We start from the raw sequence: 20,599 nt of genomic DNA, 5'->3' as shown, positions 1-20,599 counted from the left end.
ATTTTAAAAAGCACAAGCACTTCACACCAACAAGTTGTGTGTAAGCTCTCCTGATTCTTATCAGCTATAAAAACGTGTGTTTTGGACACAGTCAGGATCTGATTTGGTCCTTTTAGAAGTTTAGGAGAGAAAGCTTGGAAGGATTCTAAGTCTCTCCAGAATTGTTCTAAACAATCAGATTAAAAAATTGTAGCCATTGGTGACACATGAGTCCCTTTATGTGACAGTTACTGCATTTCATCAGAGAGTAACAAAAACTCAAACCTTTAATTTTGTTTTTATTTGGCAAGGAAGTGCAAACTGAAAGCATGAAATAGCCCTAGGAAAATTTTTATTTCTGGTATCTCTTATTTGATGTACATTGAACCCAGAGTTTAGATGCTAACTTTTGACTTTGTGTTATATTATGGATTGAATTGTCTGTTTTCCCTACCCTCAAAAGATATGTTGGCACCTTAATCCCTCAGAATGTGATTTTATTTGGAGATAAGGTCTTTAGAAATGATTAAAGTGTGATGATTGGGGTGGGCCCAATTCCAGAATGGCTGGTGTCCTTATAAGGAAAGGAGAATTTGGACACACACAGGGAGAACACATGGAAAGATGAAGGCAGAGACTGGGGTGATAGTTCTGTTAATACAACTAACCCCAGAAACAAGGAGAGGCATGAGCAGGTTCTCTGCCTGAGCCCTGAGAAGTAACCGACTCTGGATACCTTGATCTGGGACTCCAGCCTCCAAAACTGAAACAGTGAATTTCTTTAAGGCACCTGGTATGTGGTACTTGATTATGGCAGCCCTGGAAAGCAGATACATAAGAACCCAGATTCTGGTGGCGTCGCTATTGAAAATGGGTGCTGAAGCAAAATGTGGCTCCTGTGTACAGTCAGAGGGTCTCATTGGAAATGGTTTTGGTGAAGAAAGGGTAAGACTCCTGGCCTCTGGGAGCGAGGGGAGGGGTTCTCTGCTGTGGTTGAAATGCTTTCTTAAAACATGTATGCATCTGTAATTGACCTGTGCCTCAAGTGGCCTCCTGGGCTCATCAGCCCCTCAGAACTTGGGTTTTTCCCCATTTTAGGTTGCCAGTTATTGCATTGGCTGTATCTTTCTCAGTTCAAGGACTTTCCAGGAGTTTGCAGTGGCAAAAATATTCAGCACTGAAGAGAGGCATTTCTGCATGGCTCTTGTTCTGATGGGAATGTGATGAGCATTTGTCTCTGGCCAGGGGTGTTTCACCCCGTAAAGGTTTGTGCTGGCTCCTTATGCATGCCTGATGCAAAGCATTATTTCAGTCATAACTGATTGCGTTCTTTCCTTAAAACTTTCTATTGTGCTTAGGATAAAATCCAGATCCCTTGCCATGATTTAAAAGGTCTTGCATAATCCATTCCCTCCTTCCTCTCAAATCTCATCTCATCTCAGCATTGCAGTTGCTCTATTCCATACCAGTTCCCTCATTGGAAAGCTCACTCTCTGGTTCTTCCCCTGGCTGGCTGCTCCTCATTCAGGTATAAGCTGGAGTCACTATCTGTTCCATCTAAAGGTAGGTAGGTTCCTCATCCTCTGCTAATATGGCAACACTTTGTTTCCTTGTTTATTATTGTTGTTCAGTTGCTAAGTTGTGACCAACTCTTTGCAACCCCACAAACTGTAGCCTGCCAGGCTCCTTTGTCCATGGAGTTCTCCAGGCAAGAATACTGGAGTGGGTTGCCATTTCCTCCTCCAGGGGATCTTCCTGACCCAGGGTTTGAACTCATGTCTCTTGCATTGGCAGGAGGATCTTTTAACCACTGAGCCACCTGAAAAGCCCTTCTTTGTTTATATTATGTGCTTACTCATGCTTTCGTATTAGAATTTAAGTTCCAGTGACAGCAAGAAGGATCACTACTGTATTGTTCACATTTATTCCCCCATCTCCTAGCACAATATGGTGACTTGTATACCCTGGTGAATTGACTGACTTTTCATAAATCTGCAAGTAGAAAAAGAACTTACCCTGGAACCATATAAAAACGATAACAGTGATGGCATGCATTAAGATAGGTGCACGTAACTTTCACAGAATCAGCTCAAATAGTTTTTCCAAAATCATACAGTTAGTGATCAACATGGCCAAGATTCAATCTCAAATTTGTTTTCAAAGCCCATACTTTTTCCACAGCACCACAAGTGCACTTTTAACTGGTTTTTTCTTCTCACCTATTCTTGCTATTTTGACACACCACACGGCATGCGGTATCTTGGTTCTCCAACCACGGATTGAACTCCTGCCCCCGGCAGTAGAAACAGAGTCAGCCACAGGACCACCAGGGAAGTAAGCCCCCTCCCTACATTCATTTTTAGACAAACTTATTGTAGTTAATTTACAATGTTAATTTCTGCTGTATACCAAGTGATTCGGTCAGACATAAATGTAAAAAATTTTCATATTCTTTTCAATCATGGTTTATCACATTGAATATAGTTCCTGTGCTATATGGTAGGATCTTGTTTACCCATTCTATACACATTTTTTTTTTTTTTTTTTTGACTGAGCCATGCAGCTTGCAGGATCTTAGTTTCCTAACCAACCAGGGATTGAATCTGGGGCCATGGCAGTGAAAGTGTAGAGTCCTAACCACTGGGACTGCCAAGAGAATTCCCAATAGCTTTTCTTTTAATTGAAGTATAGAGTAATGTGGGCTTTCCTGATAGCTCAATTGGTAAAGAATCCACCTGCAATGCAGGAGACCCCTGGTTTGATTCCTGGATTGGGAAGATCCACTGGAGAAGGGATAGGCTACCCACTCCAGTATTCTTGGGTTTCCCTTGTGGCTCAGCTGGTAAAGAATCCACCTGCATTGCAGGAGACCTGGATTAGATCCCTGGGTTGGGAAGACAGCCTGGAGAAGGGAAAGGCTACCCACTCCAGTATTCTGGTCTGGAGAATTCCATGGACTATATAGTCCATGGGGTCTCAAAGAGTCGGACATGACTGAGCGACTTAAAAAAAAAAAAAAGTTAATGTACAATGTTGTGTCAGTTTCAGGTGTATAGCAAAATGATTCAGTTATACATACATATATATCTTTTTTTCTTTTTTGAGCTGGAGTCCTGTGTCATACACACACACACACACACAGACACACACACACACACCCAGGAACAAGAAAGCAACATACTTTTGGGTGGTAATCAGTGTTAAGAAGTCCAGGAGGGCAAGAAGGATGAAAGCCAAGGAGAAAAGACTCAGCAACATTAAATCACTCGTTGAGGTTCAAAACCATTGATGCTACCATCCCTTTTCTCTGGGCTGTCCGAGGTGGGCTGAGAGACATGGACCCACCATATCTAAGCAGCTAGTTTTTTTTATTTTCCTTTGAACTTCTATACTGCACCAACCTCCATACAGTATTTCACATAATGCTTGCAATGACTGAGTACTAGTATTAATTTTTAAGCACCTGCTCTGTACTGATGATCCTCTTCTATAAAATTACCCTTAACATAAACACTGACTCCCCACCATAGTTAGAATATAAATCTAAGCACCTCACCATAACACCCCCAGTCCATACTATATGCCTCCCTCTGAAGTCCTCCACTCTTTCCCCTCTCCATTTCAACCCTTCCCTTTCTTCAACATGACAGGCCTTTACACTTGATGTTCCTTCTGCCTGAAATCTGATGACGTATTTGTCTATTTTGTCAGCCCACTACTTCGGCAAAATCATAAACTTCTTGAGGGCAAGGTAGGCCTCTGTTCTGTTTCCTCCATAAACTCAGCTGAGAACAGTGCCTGGCATGTGGCAGACAGTCCAATCCATACTTGCCGAGAGAATGACGTGAAAGAACACAGTGGTGCTATTTTACAGAGAGGACAGGAGACGCCTCTCTGAAGAGATGAATCTGAACCTGAATGGTGTGAACCGAAGAGTCACCCATGTAAATATCTGGGAAACGTGTTTTGATAGGGCCCAGTAAAGAGTGTTTCTTTTCCCCTCTATGGTTCTGAATGTGGCAGGAATTAAATGAACTGGCCGATGTGGGCCAAGATACCACCTTTATTATTTATTTGTTCTTACTTCACATATTTATTGAATATCTTTTCTGTGCCAGTCACGTTCTAGAGGGTAGGGGTGCAGTCGAGAACAAACACAAAGCCCTTGCCTCCAGGAGCCTACTTTCTGTTAAAGACGGGGCAGGCATACATACCTTAGGCTTAAGAAAACGTGCTTCTCAAATTCGCCACATCAACCCTCTGCATCTGGACCATGACTGAATTCTCATCATGACCATTCTTCAGGGGCAGAGCTTGTTTGTGCCCTAGATACCATCCCCAGAAGGGCAGATATGAGAGAGAAATGCTTCTTCCTTCTTCCCACTTACCAATCTCCCATGTTGTGAGTGCTTCCAATGGAAGCAGTTAGAAGTAACCACTAGAGATAGAGGTTAAACCTCGAAAGTGTGGTGTCATTCTAGCCAGATAAACATGTAAACATGTAAGTAATGTTGGAAACAGAATTAAAACACAAAGTTTTAAACCATGTTAAACAATTAATTCTTAAAAATTGCAAACATTGGCAAAATTTGAATTTTTAAAATTCAATGTGACATTTTATAATATGAATACTTTGATTAAGGGAGTCATTAACACACACATCCCTCTTTTTCCCCCTCCTTCTGTAACTAGAACCTCTTCCTCCTACCTTTTTATGTTCTACCACAAGGTGGCACCAAAGTGCTGTTGATACTATGTAAGAATTTTCTAGTATTAATAGTTCTTGCTAACTAAAGATTGGTGAAGTGAAGCACTCGGTCATATCTGATGACTCTTGGCTACCCCGTGGACTGTTGCCCACCAGGGTCCTCTGTCCATGGAATTTTCCAGGGAAGAGAACTGGGACAAGTTGCCATTTCTTATTCCAGGGGATCTTCCCAACCCAGGGATCAAACTCAGGTCTCCCACATTGCTGGTGGATTCTTTACCAGCTGAACTACCAGGGATCAGGCCTAAGTTTTAAAATGTACTCAACCTTTTCTTTAAAGCCCCAGATTAGTATTTCTATGTATTTTATGAAATCAAAGCCTTGTGGGAAGAAAAGTTTCTAAACACATTCTAAAAGAAAACAAACCTAAATAAATTACATAAATATCTACTATTCAGTATAGGTTTTCTGGGGTGGGAGAGGATTACAATTGATTCAGCATTGTTTTGATCCTTCTACTAAGTATGAACAACTTTAGTTGGCTGGAAATTATTTTCAGCTTTACATCTTTTGATTATCTTCACCCAAATTCAAACAGCATGTTTAATCAAAAGAAAAATTTTTTCAGGGACTTCCCTGGTGGCTAAGATTTCACACTTCAAATGCAGAGGGTGTGGGTTCAATCCTGGGTTAGGGAACTAAGATCTCACATGACATGAGGTGTGACCAAAAGATTTTTTTTTTAATTCATTTCAGAGGCACCTGGTAATTTCCTTTAAATAAATCAAAAACTGAGGTATTGCGATTAACCTGCTTTCTATGACACTAAACTTTTTTTTTAATGTTCTCCTTTCCTTGCAAATTAACAATACATTGTCAAGCCAAATATAGAGTGGAATGAGCAATTGACCTAGATATTAGCTCCAGTTCTGCTGGTGACTAGGTATGCTGCCTCTGGTAATTCAGTTATCCTCTGTGGGTCTGATTTCTCTCTGGTAAATGAGATTTAACTGGTAATCTCCAAAGTTCCTTCTATTTCTGAGGATTTCACAAGTATCAAGAAGGAAGTTTGGCACAACATAAGACAGAACTTTCTAACAGCCAGAACCATCCAAAGATGGAGTCAACCCCCAATGAGGGTGTGAATACCCTGACCATGTGTGAGGTGTTAGTCGCTCAGTTGTGTCCAACTTTTTGCGACCCCATGGACTGTAGCCCACCAGGCTCCTCTGTCCATGGAGTTCTCCAGGCTAGAATACTGGAGTGGGTTGCCATGCCTCTGTCTAGGGGAATCCTCTGGACCCAGGGTCTTCTGGATTGTAGGTGGATCCTTTACTGTCTGAGCCAACAGGGAAGCCCTAATGCTGACTCTAGACATACCCAGAAGAAGCAGAGATGCTGTTGAACATTTTTAAGCCTTAGGTGCTTAAACAGATGTTAAGGTCCTTTTCAAGCCTAAATTTCTTAATTCTATAAGTTGAATTGTAAGCTGCTTGACAGGTGGGACTCCAAATCATACCTTCTATTTTGAGGCTGCCAAGAAAATGCACCTTACCAATCTCTGACTATAGGGAGACTAACTGACTAACAGTCCTGCTGGGAAGTTCTTCACCATAGCTCCCAGAGGCTGGTCCCAGTCAATGACTGAGTGCAGCAGAAAAACTAAGGCAGGAGGCACGGGACTCCTCTGACGGGTGAGTTGGTCTTAGGGTCTCCCCATTGGACTTACCGAGCTTTGATGAAACTGCACCGCCATCAGAGACTCATCCAACCACTCTTCCTTCCTTTCCTCTCTGACCTGGAGTCAAACTTGCATCATAAGATCTCAGGGCTCTAAAAGTCTCCCGTACTTCCCTCCCCATGTTTCTTCACTAACATTTCCCCTCATGAATCTTTTGCATAAGCAATCCTATATGTGTGTCTGCTTCTCAAAGGACCCAAACAATCCTGTAGCAGAGACTCATAAATTTGGGTGGCAAGTTACATCAGAGTCGGAACTTTTAAAATACTGAGACTCTCAGGCCCCATCCCAGACCTACTATATCAGAATCAATGGAGGTGGAATTTGTATGTCTGAAGTCTTCTCCAACTGACTTACCTGTGAATTGTTCGAAACTGCTCAGTCCCGAAGACAGTAGAGTCTGAGGTGTTAGATGTATGGTAACTATTCCTTGCGGGGGGAAACTCCCCACAAATGTTGAAAAGCTTGACAAGTTTGTGTTATTTTGGACTAAAAGGAACAAACCGGAAAAGTGAATATAATGGGTTTCCCTAACACCTCAAGGTCCTCCATTTTCTCTTTCATATTGAAAATTTTTAACTTTCCTCATATGTATTCTATGAACTGAATTCATATATTTTAACACTAACCTGAGGCAAAAAAAAAAGTGTGTAATAAATAGTGCCAGATTTTATCAACCAGACCCCAAGAAAGCATTTTTGTCATCACCCTAATGTCCAACCCCCTCAATCCAGTCTCCAAACCCTCCCTTGCTTTGCCTCTTTCCAAGGTAATCTTGAGAATTATAGATGGTTGGTAGGTTGTCTGAATTTTTAGAGCAATTTTCTCAGAATTTTTATTTTTGAAATTATTTTAAAGACATTTTCAGAAACCTTGGGATTGTTAAAATTTTCATTCTGATTGCCACTCCTTTTAATCCGAAGAGAGTGATGGTAGCTGTTGTTAGACAAGAAGAAAGGAAATTACTTAAGATGTGTTTACCCAAGAAGTCTTTTTTGAGACAGCATTAGGAGCCAGAACAGGAAAAGAAAGACAATCTACAGAATGTATTCTTTCCACCTCCTCCCACAACTTCTCCTTGAGTCTACAATCTCTCACTGCTTTCTTTCCTAGATTTCTTCGCATATATATTCTTGTAGACAAGGAAGAGCTTTCGAGGATACACTTCAGCAGTAGAACTGTCTTCAGCCCCACACCCCACCCCAAGTGCTGGTTTTCTGTCCATGTCCTTTATGGGTTTCAGAGACTTTGCATGTAGTTCTTTGAAATAATTGTCTCATGTTACGGTCTTTCCAAAATATTTCAAGTTCTATTTGGAATTTTGAGGGAGTGAAAAGGAACCACATTCTATGTCTGAACTCTGTGTTCAAACTTTGGCCTGGCCAAATGCTCAGCATGACTAGGTGATAATCTTCACAGTTTTCTACTCTGATTTATCTCCCTTTACTTTTCTGTGATAATGCCTGGCTGCTTTAATGCTCATTTAATTTTTTTTTTTTTTGCCTCATTTTGTTTATCATTAGTAGATTATGTAGATTAGTAGATTATTATTACTCGGACCTCGGGATCTATGAGCAGTTGTGTAATTCAGAAATTGTTGCACTGACTCTCATTCTCTTCTTGGGTTAGATTTGAAATGGAAATACCAGGAAAAGAAAATCAGACTTAGAAAGGGTTAAGAATATATATTAGGTATATTATGTATAGGAAAATATTTCTGATACTTGTCCTAATATTTTGAAGTTTAGGGTCAATACAAGCCTTTTAAAGTACTGAAAAGGACATCTGACTTCAGGATATTTGACCAGGTCAAGAAACTAAGAAATTTTGGGGTGACGTTTTGAAAAGGGCTGGTTTCAAGAAAGGTCTTCAGTCACACCAGAAACCTTACTGCCAGTTGTCACATGCCAAAGTCCATCAGTTCTACACAGGTGGCAGAGGAAGGAGGTCCCAGAAGCCCAAGTCTGACCACTTGTATAGCTTAAAAAGATATTTTTAATTTTTCAACAATTTGATATTTTTATTTTCTGTGTGTGATTCAAGATAATCATTGTAGTTTAAAATTATCCCTAAAAAAATAGATGCTATTTCCTGTGCAAAACAGTACCACTCTAGAGACATTTGAGACTCCAAAGAAAAGGACAAGTAAGTGAGACACTAAGACTGCAAGTCTCTGGGGCCCAGTGTGGGAGTTCCACCAGCCCAGAGCCCTGGATGCAGATGTGGAGGCAGCAGAGCATAGAAACAAGCATTTACCTTGAGGACTCAGTTGTTAGAGTAGGGACATATCAGTTGTCTGAGGGGTAGGGATTAGACTTGATATCCTTTCCTTATTTCCTGAATCTATTATGTTTTGAAGTGTTTATGTATGTATGTGTACATATTAAAAACCCATAAATATGTATGTGTAGATACATACATAATTTTAATAACATAAACAGCTTCTGGGGCTTCGCTGGTGGCTCAGTGATAAAGAATCTGCTTGCACTGCAGGAGTTGTGGGTTGGACCCCTGGATTAGGAAGATCCCCTGGAGAAGGAAATGGCAACCCACTCCAGTATTCGTGCCTGGAGAACCCCATGGACAGAGGAGCCTGGTGAGCCCAGTTCATGGGGTTGCAAAGAGTCAGACACGACTTAGCAACCAAACAACAACAACAAAACACTGGGTGTTTCTAACATTGGGCGGTGGGTTTGGCATGGATGCTTTCATAAAGTCAACACCTTTTATTCACCCATCATGTGATTGCATCAGGTCAATATTTGGGGTGTCTTTTGGATGGGAGGTACGATAAACCCTAAGCATCCAGGACAACTTGTACACCATTCATTCTAGAAAGAGGGGCATGTTTAAGCTTGCAATGGACTCTTCAGGGCTCATTCTGCAATATAATCTTCACCATGAACTCACCACAGAGACCAGAAGTTTAAAAGTGCTTAATGTCAACAGGCAAGGAAAGATGGTTACATTTGAGGCGTGTCCTTCTGAATTTTACATAATCCTACAAATGGTTTTAAAAAATAATTAGATTTCAATAAAGGATTAGCACCTATAAAACAGGGTTGGGAAACTGTATGGCCCATGGGCCAGAACTAGTCCAACATGTGTTTTTGCCCAAAAAAAAAAAAAGTTTTACCGGAACACAGCCACATCTATTTGCTTACGTATCATTTATGGTTGCTTTTGTGCTACAATGGCAGAGTTGAATAGTTATGACAGAGACCATGTGGTCCACAAGGCTTCAAATATTTACTATCTGGCCCTAAACTAGAAAAACAAATACAAGCAACTCAACAGAAAACAAACAGGCAGAGGAAACGAATAGGCAGTGCATAGAAGAGCACACCAAATGCCCAATAAATATATGAGAAGATGCAGCTGTAATCAGGGAAATTCAATTTAAACTACACTTTGATTTTATTCGGTGTGCATCAGATTCACAAATATTTAAGTCTTAAAACATTATTATCGGTAGGAAGTAGAATAATGGGGTTTCTTATTCTCTGCTGAAGGAAGGACAAGTAAGTACAGTCACTTTGGAAAGCCATTTGACATCCAGTAATGGTGAGTGTGTGAGTGTCCCTAAGCTGCTGCTGCTGCTGCTAAGTCGATTCAGTCGTGTCTGACTCTGTGCGACCCCATAGATGGCAGCCCACCAGGCTCCTCTGTCCCTGGGATTCTCCAGGCAAGAATACTGGAGTGGGTTGCCATTTCTTTCTCCAATGCATGAAAATGAAAAGTGAAAGTGAAGTTGCTCAGTTGTGCCCGACTCTTAGCAACCCCATGGACTGCAGCCTACCAGGCTCCTCTGTCCATGGGATTTTCCAGGCAAGAGTACTGGAGTGGGGTGCCATTGCCTTCTCTGGTACCTAAGCTATGACCCAGCAATTCCACTCCTAGACACACACATATATAAAGGAAAATACCTTTTAGAGAATCTCTTGCATATATGAAAAAGGAAACTTGAACAAGAATATTCATGGTAGTATTGTTAGAAAAAAAACACAAATAAGTTTAAATAGAATGGACAAATAAATACTGAGTATATTTTTAAATGGAATAATATGTAGTAATGAAAATGAATTAACAATAGCACATAGTTCATGAACATGGACAAAGCTCACAGGTTGAAGAAAACAAGTTGCTGAAGAATACAGAATGATGTTCTTTTTAGGGATGCACACATACAAAAAGCATGAAAATATGCATGGGCATTAATGATGAAGTTTAGGCAAGGGCTTACTTCCCAGGGAAAGAAAGAAGGAAAGGAATATGATTGGGGAGGAGTACAAAGGGAATTCAGCTACATTTGTAACACTGTATTTCTTAAGCTGACTGCTGTGAACTTAGATTTTTGTTCTTTTGTAATTTGGAAGCATTTTATAAAAAGTGAAATTCTGTACATTCGAGGACTTTTAATTCAGTCGTGACTGTACTCCCAGAGAACCCTCACAATCTCTCAGTTTTTGTTTCCTTAATAGAGCAGCCTGCAGAAGCATACATTTGAATAGGTCTGTATTTGTAAGAATGGGTGAGAGTGTGAGTGGGACCAAAGTCCAGCTTGTCCATGAGTCAACACACCCTGTACCCTTTGCCCAAAAGCCCCAAGGTAAGCATCACCAGGAAGGGATGCCTCCTTCATTGCTCCACTTCCTCTTATCAAGCCAGTGGATGCTACCTATTTACTCATCTATGGCATGAAAAGCTAGAAAGAAGAACCAGTCTGCAGGCAGAGTCTCTATTAAGTTTATCTCTTGTCTGTCATCAAATTTTGGTTCATCTAGATATCTTTCCAGGTCCTTAAGGGTTATGGAAAAGCTGATCATTTTTCTCTAGTTATCTGGGATAGTATCTTAAAAATCAGGGTGTGTTTTTTTCCTCTCTTGGTGCATCTTATCCAAGAAGCAAAGACTAATTGGCTAGTTTAAAGCAAAGCATACATAATGTAGCAACTATACGAAACACTAAGACTTTAACATATCTTACCTCTTTTTTTTTTCTCTATCCATGTTCTTTGTTCCTGGTATTTTGTCTTCTTGGACAAGCTGCAAATTTGAATCGTCTTTTCTTACCTTCTTCATCTCCTAGATAATAGAAATGTATTATTCAATAAAATATATATATCTCCCTTTTCCAAAATCCAAATCTCTCCTTTCACTTATGTTCCCAGCCCTAAGATCTTATTCTGTGAAAGCAAAGGATAAAGTTCCCAACTTGACATCCATCAAAATGTTGATTTCGAGGCATCAAAGACTATTAGGATGCTTTGCAGTTTTAATCAAGTTTTGCATGTGATTCTTATGCTTACCAAAGTTTAAAGAAAGGAAACGAGTTATTTGGCCAAAATAAGATCAATCAGTATAACATATTATTGTTATAAAAAAAAAGAAGATAATGATATCTTGGCAAGAAAATTCTGTTGTAATGAAAGAGAAGTGTTAAAGGAATCAAAGAAACAAAATTAACAGTTTTCACTTGCTCCTGAGAGTTGCCAGCAAATAATGGAAGTGATTTAGACAATGGAATCCAGTTTAGAGAAGGCTCCAAGGGTACCATACAAGGAACCAGGAGCCCAGGAGCTGTTCTGTGATTATATTGGACAGAGCACAGTACCTTTAAGCTTCCGATTTCTTATCCATAAAACCAGAGGGTTGTCCATCTACCTTTAAATTCTCTTTCAAACCTACAACTATAGGAAACAGGTCATTCCTAAAACTTAAATTCAAGGCATATCTGTATTTATTTGACTGTCAAGCATGTCAAACAAGAATTTATTGTTACTCATATGCCCAACTGGCATTATTTTAAAAGATAAACTCCTGAATGTAAAGATGATGGAAAATTTTCATGTAAACTTCTCGGGTCTGCATCAACTTATTTCCAGTTTCTTTAATTTTACTTATATGACATGAGTAATCAACTTGATGACTGAAATTTTTAACTCTGCCTACTTTAAAGTATTTGTGGGAAATGTCTTCAAAATTGAGAAAAATAACTCAAAATCATAGTGGACAGCAAGAAAGGAGGTGCCTATAAAGCAGTAGTTGGTACAAACAACAATACTAATAACGTGGAGTCTATTTTGCCACAAAAGTCCAGAAGAGGAAGGAATGCTGATAATCACTTAACACCAAAGTTGTTGCTGGCTTCTCAAGGGTAGTTACTAGCACTCAAATGTTTCGTTGTCTGGAGAAATTGTCCAGTGTTCAGAAACATCACTTCTGTTGACTCTAACAAGATCCCTGTGTTCCAGGATTTTAAAGCAGTCTGAGTTGGGCGTCACCAAAACTCTATATCTTGGATGGCTAATTGCTAAGACTTAGCTACCCAGTGCATATGGAGATAGGTATCAAGATGTTAGGTGAAGGGAGAGGTTCGTGGGGGATACACTGTTTTAATTTTAGTATATAGGTGAAACTTAAATATTTATGACAGATTAAGAGAAGCTTTTCCCCTTCTCTTTAATCTTTTTCCCATTTGCACAGCTCCCAGAGTCCTCACCATTTGGAGCAGCACAGAGTCATTTGAAACTTAACAATGCTGGAGTCAATTTCTACTTTTCAGGTCGTCCAATTTAGGAGATCCAATTTCTGCAGGGGGAAGAAAACGAGTGGGGGAGGGAAAACCCAGATTGATCCTTCTACCTTCAATCCATAACCTGCAACGCAAATCGAGCCAAGTCAGGGATTTCTGCGTAGAACCACCACCACCACCACCTTGTCACTCACGCCCGATAAACACGCCCTTCTGGTCCACTCTCGGCCAATGGCGGCTCCCCTCCTCGCATAGTAATGAGCTAGAAACCTCCCCCGGCCAATGGCGCTCCGGGAGAGGGGTTAGTTTTGCATGTACCTAAGTGATTTGCATAACCCAGCGGCTGGGGGCTTGGGAACCCGAGCGTGCAACCCTAGAAGGGAAAAAGGACGGGAGGAGATCGAGCCGTGGCTGCGAGAAGAGCGAGAAAGAGCCCGGGTGTTTGTGCGAGAGCCGGGCGGGGGCTGGGGCGAGGGGCCGGCATGGCTGAAGTCTGCGCTCCGCAACCTTGAAGAGCGGCTGCGGCGGGAGGCCGGGGACCGGGAGGCGGGTGCGATGGCAGAGCGCGGCCCCCGCAGCTGCGCCCGGCCGGGCCGGCTGGCCTGAGCCGCGAGAGGACCTGGGGCTGCCTCTGCGCTTCCATGGAGCAGCGGGAAGGGCGAAACTCCGGAGCGCCGCGTCCCTGCGCTGCTGCGGCGGACTGTTGAAGGAGCCGAGCCCGCGTGACTGCCGAGAGAGGAGAGCCCCCGGCCCAACCCGCAGGCCTGCCGCCCGGGGCGGCGGGGGGCGTCGGAGGGCAGCGGAGGCGCGCCGAGCGAGCTGCGCCGCGGGAGAGGCCGGCGCGGGTGGCGGCCGCCGCAATGCCGGGCCCGCTGGGGTTGCTCTGCTTCCTCGCCCTGGGGCTGCGCGGCTCGGCCGAGCCCAGCGGCGCGGCGCCGCCTCTCTGCGCGGCGCCCTGTAGCTGCGACGGCGACCGTCGGGTGGACTGCTCCGGGAAGGGGCTGACGGCCGTGCCCGAGGGGCTCAGCGCTTTCACCCAATTGCTGTGAGTGCGGGCTGAGGGGCGCCGGGGGAGGGGGCGCCGGGGGGCGGAGCCAGTGTCGGATCGCATCCCTCCCCGCCCCCCCCCCCCCATCCCGTAGTGTGCCGAGGTGGGGCTGGGGGCGCCGGCACCTCCTTGGCACTCACTCCGGCGCCACGGGTTTTCCAAGCTTTGCCAATCCGGGTCCGAGACCTGTGTAGCTCTTTTTCCCAGACTTTTAGGGCACGATCACCAGCCCCCGCCCCCCCCCCCCCCCCAACTCTCAAGTGCATCTGGGGCCGAGGAGGAAAGAGGAATCTGGAAACGCTTGCCCTTGGCAACCTTTCCACGCGACTTTCTTTTCTCACCCGGGCCCCCTGCTCAGCTGGCAAGAGCTTTGCAAGCGTTAGGGGTGAGGGCGCCTCGAACTTGGCCCGAGTCTGAGACCGAGGCGGTTTTCGTGGGGAAGCACCTGGAGCCTCCCGGGTTCCAGCATGTGGGGAGAAGAAACACCTGTACGGTAGTCAGGGCCAGTGGCCTTCCTGTTTGGCCCTGTCCGGGGAGAGCAACCTGGCACCTGGGTCCACTTACACTCCGGACTCATCAGCCAGCGCCCTGGGTTCTGGAGCGCGCGGGGAAGCCAGGCCAAAACAAGGGAGAAGGGAGGGAAATTGCAGGTTTCTTTGGGCGTATTAGTCTTCTTACCCAACAAGGCCTTTTAGAGAAGGAATGCTGACCTGAAGTACAGGATATTGGAGGAAAATGAAAGTGCCAGAGCATAAGCTCTGCCCGTCTCGAAAGGTAGCCGTTTTCTGTTGTTGCTTAACCAGGAGAATTTTTCTTTGGAGCTCCCGGAGGTTGGGGAAGTCGCTCAAATGGTTCTGACTTCCACAGACCCTCTCCGCAAATGGGGACAGTCTCTGCTTTTAGACAGTCGCTTCAGAAAAGAATCTGAAATAGGTGCTGGAGGTGGCGTTGGCAGATGGCCCCCGCAGAGAAAGAATAGGATAATTGAGCGCTGGGGTTGGTGTAGGCTCCTGTTCTTCCTTGTGTTGTGCTGTGTGGCAGATTAAATCAAGGGCAGGGAAAGAACTGTTTGAGAGAGAAAGGGGTTCTGAAAGGCCTTGGGTAAAGGGGATTTCCTTTTACCTTATAGCTCCGGAGGGAGATCTCTTAGACCTAGACAGTTGAAAAGAAAGAGCAGACCCCCATGGAGAAGCCTCTCTATTCAGGCCAGAGTATTGCTGCCTCCAGGTGGGTGGTGGGAACTGTTCTGCTTGCCCGTCTGCCAGTGGGTGTTTTTGCTTTGTTTTTTGAGTATTGTGGCCAGTTGCCTTGGAACCTGTCTCATTCTTTGGCCACCACCAGCCCCTTCTCTTTTTTTAATCCCCCTCCTTTCAGGTTGAAGTTACATATTTGAAGTCATTTTCCTGCAATAAGGTGAAATTTAACTTTTCAGTGAAAAATGTTAACTTTGCAGTGAGGAGCATTTAGCCTACAAAAGATACATTATGTGGAAAAGTTTGGGCGGGAGTGGGGAGAGGAGAAGGAAAGAAGACTAGGTGGAGGGGATGGGGCTGTTTTTTTCCCCCCAAGACCTCTTGAAACTTTTAGGGAATTCATTGCAGAAGAGGTGCCTTTTCCTGAAACTTCTTTCAAGCCCGAGAGAAAAGCATATTTTTACTATTTTGACCAGTTGGAAAGAACTTGTTGAGCAGATTCCTTGAGTTTTAATGACTAGACTTGCCTGCTCTGTAAGGAAAAGGGCTGTTTTACATTATTACCTAGAAAGCACAAAGAAATATCACATTTTTATGAGAGCGCACTCCTTGCTATAGAGCATCAGACCTCTTTCTTTAGAATTCACCAAAGGTAGTGAAATGTTCTGTTTTTGACTTTGAGCCTTATGCAAGTGACTGTGGATGGCTTGGGAAACATGAAGATAATTGGCACCAGTCCAGATCAGATTGCCTAAACTAGCATCATCATAGCACTTTCTGAGTTGTGGTAGTGGGCACTTGTGTTACATTTTCTTCTTCCCTTCGTGACCTGTAGAGTAGTTATACACCCGACAACTCCTTATTTCACCTGAATACTCTCCATTTCACCCTTAAAATTATATGTTATATGACCAGTGCAAATAAAGGGCTTCTCAAGGGCGGTATATTTGCATTTTGGAAAATCAGTGACCTCAAAAGCCACACTGGGGAGGGGCGGATGCCATGATCTGCCCGTTCCAGTTGATCTTACAAGACATCTTGCAATTACCTGTGGTCTGTTTGCAAGTACTTCTGATTTGCTGTCCCATCACAGCTTTGGTGAGACTAAGCTACACACCAAGGGACTAGATCAAGTGTCCCCAACTTTGATTGACCGATTTTCTAATTTCTGGAGCATGGGCACCAAGGCCTATTTGGTTATCCGTAAAATGGTAATCACAAAAATAGAAGTCAAAATGATGAGACTCTAATTTTAAATCACTTCTTGTATTTTCTTGTCCCTCCTCAGTGGTGTCTCATCTTCACCTCACTCAGGGGTGTACACATCCCATATTGGAGACTCTTGGTCGACAGAGCAGGGATTTTATTTTATTCAACTTGGAGTGCACAGAGCCCAGAACACAGGAAGCTCTTTAAAAATGTTGCAGTGAATAAATAAGGACTTCAGGGCACACCAAGGGGCAGAATTGGGGATTGGAATTCAGCCCTCATTCCCACACGGGATTGCCAAACTCCGCATTCTCAGCATTTAGCCTTTTGTCCATATCTGAGAAGGCCCCGGAGTGAGGCTACCTGCTTCTTCTCCTTTAGGCTCGTTTAAACTTGTTCAGTCTAACAGTGTCTATTTCCTGCCAAAAGCTGCTTTATCCAAGTCTAGGGGCAAAGTCAGATGTAATCCTCAGCATTGTTGATGAGATTCTTGTGTTCACAGCATCGGCTGCACCTGTAGTGATTATTTATATTTCGCAGCAGCAGTTCCCCATCCTGTGTCACAGTGCAATGGCTTGGCACACTTCACCCTGAGATGTTTGAAAGGAAGTCCTCTGACTAGTATTAAAATTCCAACGTGTATTTTTAATCAAAAAGATTCAAGGTTATTCCTCTATTAGATCTAATAAGGTCCGTCTTAGTCACCTGTGTTCCAAGATTCTTGATGGGGAGATAAAGAGATGAAGTCACAGTGGAGGTGGGGAAGGGATTGTGATTGTAAGTTCTCTGGTTTGTGTGGCCACAAAATTTGAGACCTGTAGGGACACAAATTTCCACATCCTACGTTATATCTGGTGCATAGTTTTAGGATTATAAAGGCTGTTTCTGGCTTTGTGGAGAGAGTGGTAGGTTTGAGCCCTTGACCGTAGTTCTTACCATGCTACTCAGTAATTGGGTGGCCTTCGGCAAGTCATTTTACCTTTTTTTTTTGGGAGGCAGGTGACAGTTTTTCATTTGAAAAATGAAGTCACTGGATTCGGTAGGTCCTATTTAGGCTGCTTGTAGCTTCCAAATGTTCTGTGATTTTTAATCCTTTCACAATTTTAGGATGGCAAGGTGACTATAGCGTTCTGCTGCTTTCATGAAAAGATCCCAGAAGGATCTGAATATCCTTCTAGTTGAAGTTGCACAAGCCTATTTATTGCCACTCACTCTGAGGAAGAGTTCTTTGTGTTTAGAAGTGTGTGTTAGGAAATTTGCCATGGAGACTTGTTACAGAATGCCTGACTAGCTAAGGCACTTTGCTGGGGTAGAATAGCCCCGCTTGTTTCCTGTCGGTATGGCTTCCCACTTGGAAAATAAAATCACCCTGTTTCAGTAATTTGGATACTGTACAAAAAGTTACTCAACGTCCTCACTTCCATGTAATTAGTCATAATCTCTCCAGCCTTCTCAGTGTGCGTACCCTGTTCAGAGGCAGGTTAGCCAGCTTTCTGTATAAAATTGATGGTTACCTGAGGGGCTTTGAAGGGTTTTAAAAAATAATCTGTTGTTTTTTTCTTCTTTGGGAAGCATCATCTCAAATTCTTCCCTAAGGTGTACCTTTTTCATGATACCAAGCACCTTTCTTTTAATAGTATTATTTGAAAGTATTTTCTTATGTTTCCTCTAACATTAGTTGTATTCCCCGGCAGGTCAGTGATCAGTGGCTAAATGTTTATGCCTTTTTTGATGGTCCAGTCTTGCTATCTTGATGTCTCAATTACTGTCTGTAAATTTCACTGTTAGCTTATTTTCTGTGGTCTGTCTTTCTAGAGAAGTATTTGTGTTATATACCAGGGAATTCTGTTCTAAACAAGGGCAGTATATGAATATCTTTAAGTACAAGTCCTTCATTTCACAAACTAGTGAACTGCTGGATTCTCTTTCAATTCAAGAGAAAAGAGCATTCTGGGAATACGGAGAGTTGGTTTCCAGATCTGTCAGTAAATCACACAGGTGACCTTGAGCAGTGATATACTTAGCCCTTCAGGGCCTTGGTTTCTTCACCTGAGAATAAGGAGGTAAACAACTCTTACTGCCAAGAGTTTTCTTTCTATCTGATTTGATTTTTTTTCCCCCAGTACGTTTGTCTGATTCCCTCTCTAGTGTTAAGAGCAGTGTAGGTGTCTCAATCCTGGAATCTTCCCCCCTCTCCCCCCCAGAAAACTTCTCCAATTGTCCAACTTGACTGGAATGTATCCATTGACTGGGAAACTCACTGCCTCACAAGGCAACAATGTGCTGGGTGTGGTCTGAGTTGTACCCAGGATATAAACCAGTGACTCTCCTTCTGGGGCTCCTGAAGGCTTGTGGTAACCACGAGTATTTTATGATTCTCAGTCCAACTCGATCTAATGACAGTTACGGTATCACAAGCATTCAATGTCCAGGTACTTGGCTCTTACCAGTAGAGTCGTAAGGTAACATTTGACAACTTAATCTCTTAGGGAAGATCAAAGTTCTGTACTAGGAGGTGGATCCAGGCAAGTTTGGGCATTTTCTTGGCCTCTGTCAGGTTATCTCTTGGATTCTTATTTTAGTCATCTTTATAGTCGTAGAAAGCACTGAGACAGCCTGCAAGTTTGGATTTCGGTCTTTGGTCTCCTTGGTTATGCTTATTTATCCTTTTATTCCCATTTTTCTTATCAAGAAATAATGGATATTGGTGACTAATGGCTCTCACTGCTTGCAATCTCTCTGAATCTGTGTAGATTATCAAGCAAGTAAGGTTGTAAGACTCTTCTAGTGATTCTTTGAAATTTTTCTAAGACTGTTTCTCACTTTTTCTCTTTAAAAAAAAGATATATTTCCATAAAAGCTCAGTATTTATCAGTACACCTGGGTTAAAAGTTAAACCCTCCCCAATGTGCCTTTAACTCTGAAAAATGTAACTAATGTAACTTGATAAGACAGCTTTTCTTTTCTTTTTCTTTAAACTAGAGATCAAGGTTTTGAGTTTAGAAATGTATTATCTAGCTTGCTCTTTAATTGCCTCCTGCAGCCTTCAAGTTTTTGGCAATGCCAAAAGCCTGTTTTCCTATGTAGACAAGGGTATGGCTAATTTTTTCCTCCCCACCCCACCCCCCAGTTATGTTCAGTGAAGTGTAGTTTTTCGAAAGATTCATTGAGGATAATAAAATACTTTAGCTTTAAAGTCTGTCAGTGAAGAAAAAAAAAGCGAGGGCATTTAACAAATCAGTATTCTTACACAATAACTAATTTGTTTGCCTTTCCAGACATTTCTTTTGTGTTTCAACACTTGATGGGCAGACAGCAGGCCAGGTATCTGCTCTGTTGTTTGAAATTGAATGAATTCAAAACTGAGTTTAAAAATGATTTTCTAGTTCATATACATTTAGTAACATCTCAACTTTCTAAAGACTTGAGTAAGTTACTACTCAAATACCCCCTTTAAATGGCAAGATGTGGTTATCTTGTAGTATACTCTGAAATCACTCACCCATAGACAAATATTTGTGATTAAACTTTGTATATGGCTGGGACTGTTTTTAGCAAATGTATAGAAGTATTGTGTGTCATGTACAGGCAGTTAAAACTCTGAATGGGTGGTTGTTTTTAGTCTCTAAAGCATGTTTTGATATCGTTGCATATTTTACTAGTTAAACGAGCATGCTAGCCTAGTCCCTCCACCCCTGCAGTAAGATTTGTCATTTGGCATCTCTTATTTTAAATGCAAATGATTGGGGTTCAGGAATGCCCATCTAAGAGTATAGGTTTCAAAAACAAACATTAAAAAAATATATTTTTATAGTTCTCTTAGCTTTACTGTCCTGCAAGATCTTGTGGGAAAAACATTGAACCACCCCTCTTGGCAGAATGTTGGCCCATTAAGAATATAAGAATATCCTTGTAAGGAAATGTAAACCATAGATATTTTGGGAGGCAGCTGGACCAAGGCTGGGTATACGTTTAGATCCCAGTCTCGTCTGCTGTCTGTGCTAGTGAGAAAACATGTAGTGGGAAAGCATATTTAATCTATTATGGGATAAAAGTTAAGTAATCCCCTTGAGTTAGCTTCCCCCCCCCCCCCTTAATTTTTACCCTAGGAGAATATAGCTTTTTAAAAACAACGTTTTAAATATAAAGTTAACCATTAAAAGAATGGAAATGCACACTTACAGCAG

General features: G+C 42.5%; 1 protein-coding gene across 1 annotated transcript in view; it reads left to right on the top strand.

The window, feature by feature from the left end:
- The first annotated feature begins 13,807 nt into the window (after positions 1-13,807).
- The window catches only part of LGR4 (leucine rich repeat containing G protein-coupled receptor 4), a 102,226-nt gene continuing 95,434 nt past the window's right edge, over positions 13,808-20,599 (top strand). The window contains exon 1 of the mRNA XM_061151039.1: positions 13,808-14,007. Coding sequence (XP_061007022.1) covers positions 13,823-14,007 — 185 coding nt within the window. The 5' untranslated portion in view covers positions 13,808-13,822. The remainder of the gene's footprint in view (positions 14,008-20,599) is intronic.

Source organism: Dama dama, chromosome 1, assembly GCF_033118175.1.
Source record: "Dama dama isolate Ldn47 chromosome 1, ASM3311817v1, whole genome shotgun sequence".
NCBI lineage: Eukaryota > Metazoa > Chordata > Mammalia > Artiodactyla > Cervidae > Dama > Dama dama.
Note: the sequence above shows the minus strand (reverse complement) of the source record. Positions and strands in the feature narration are given on the sequence as shown.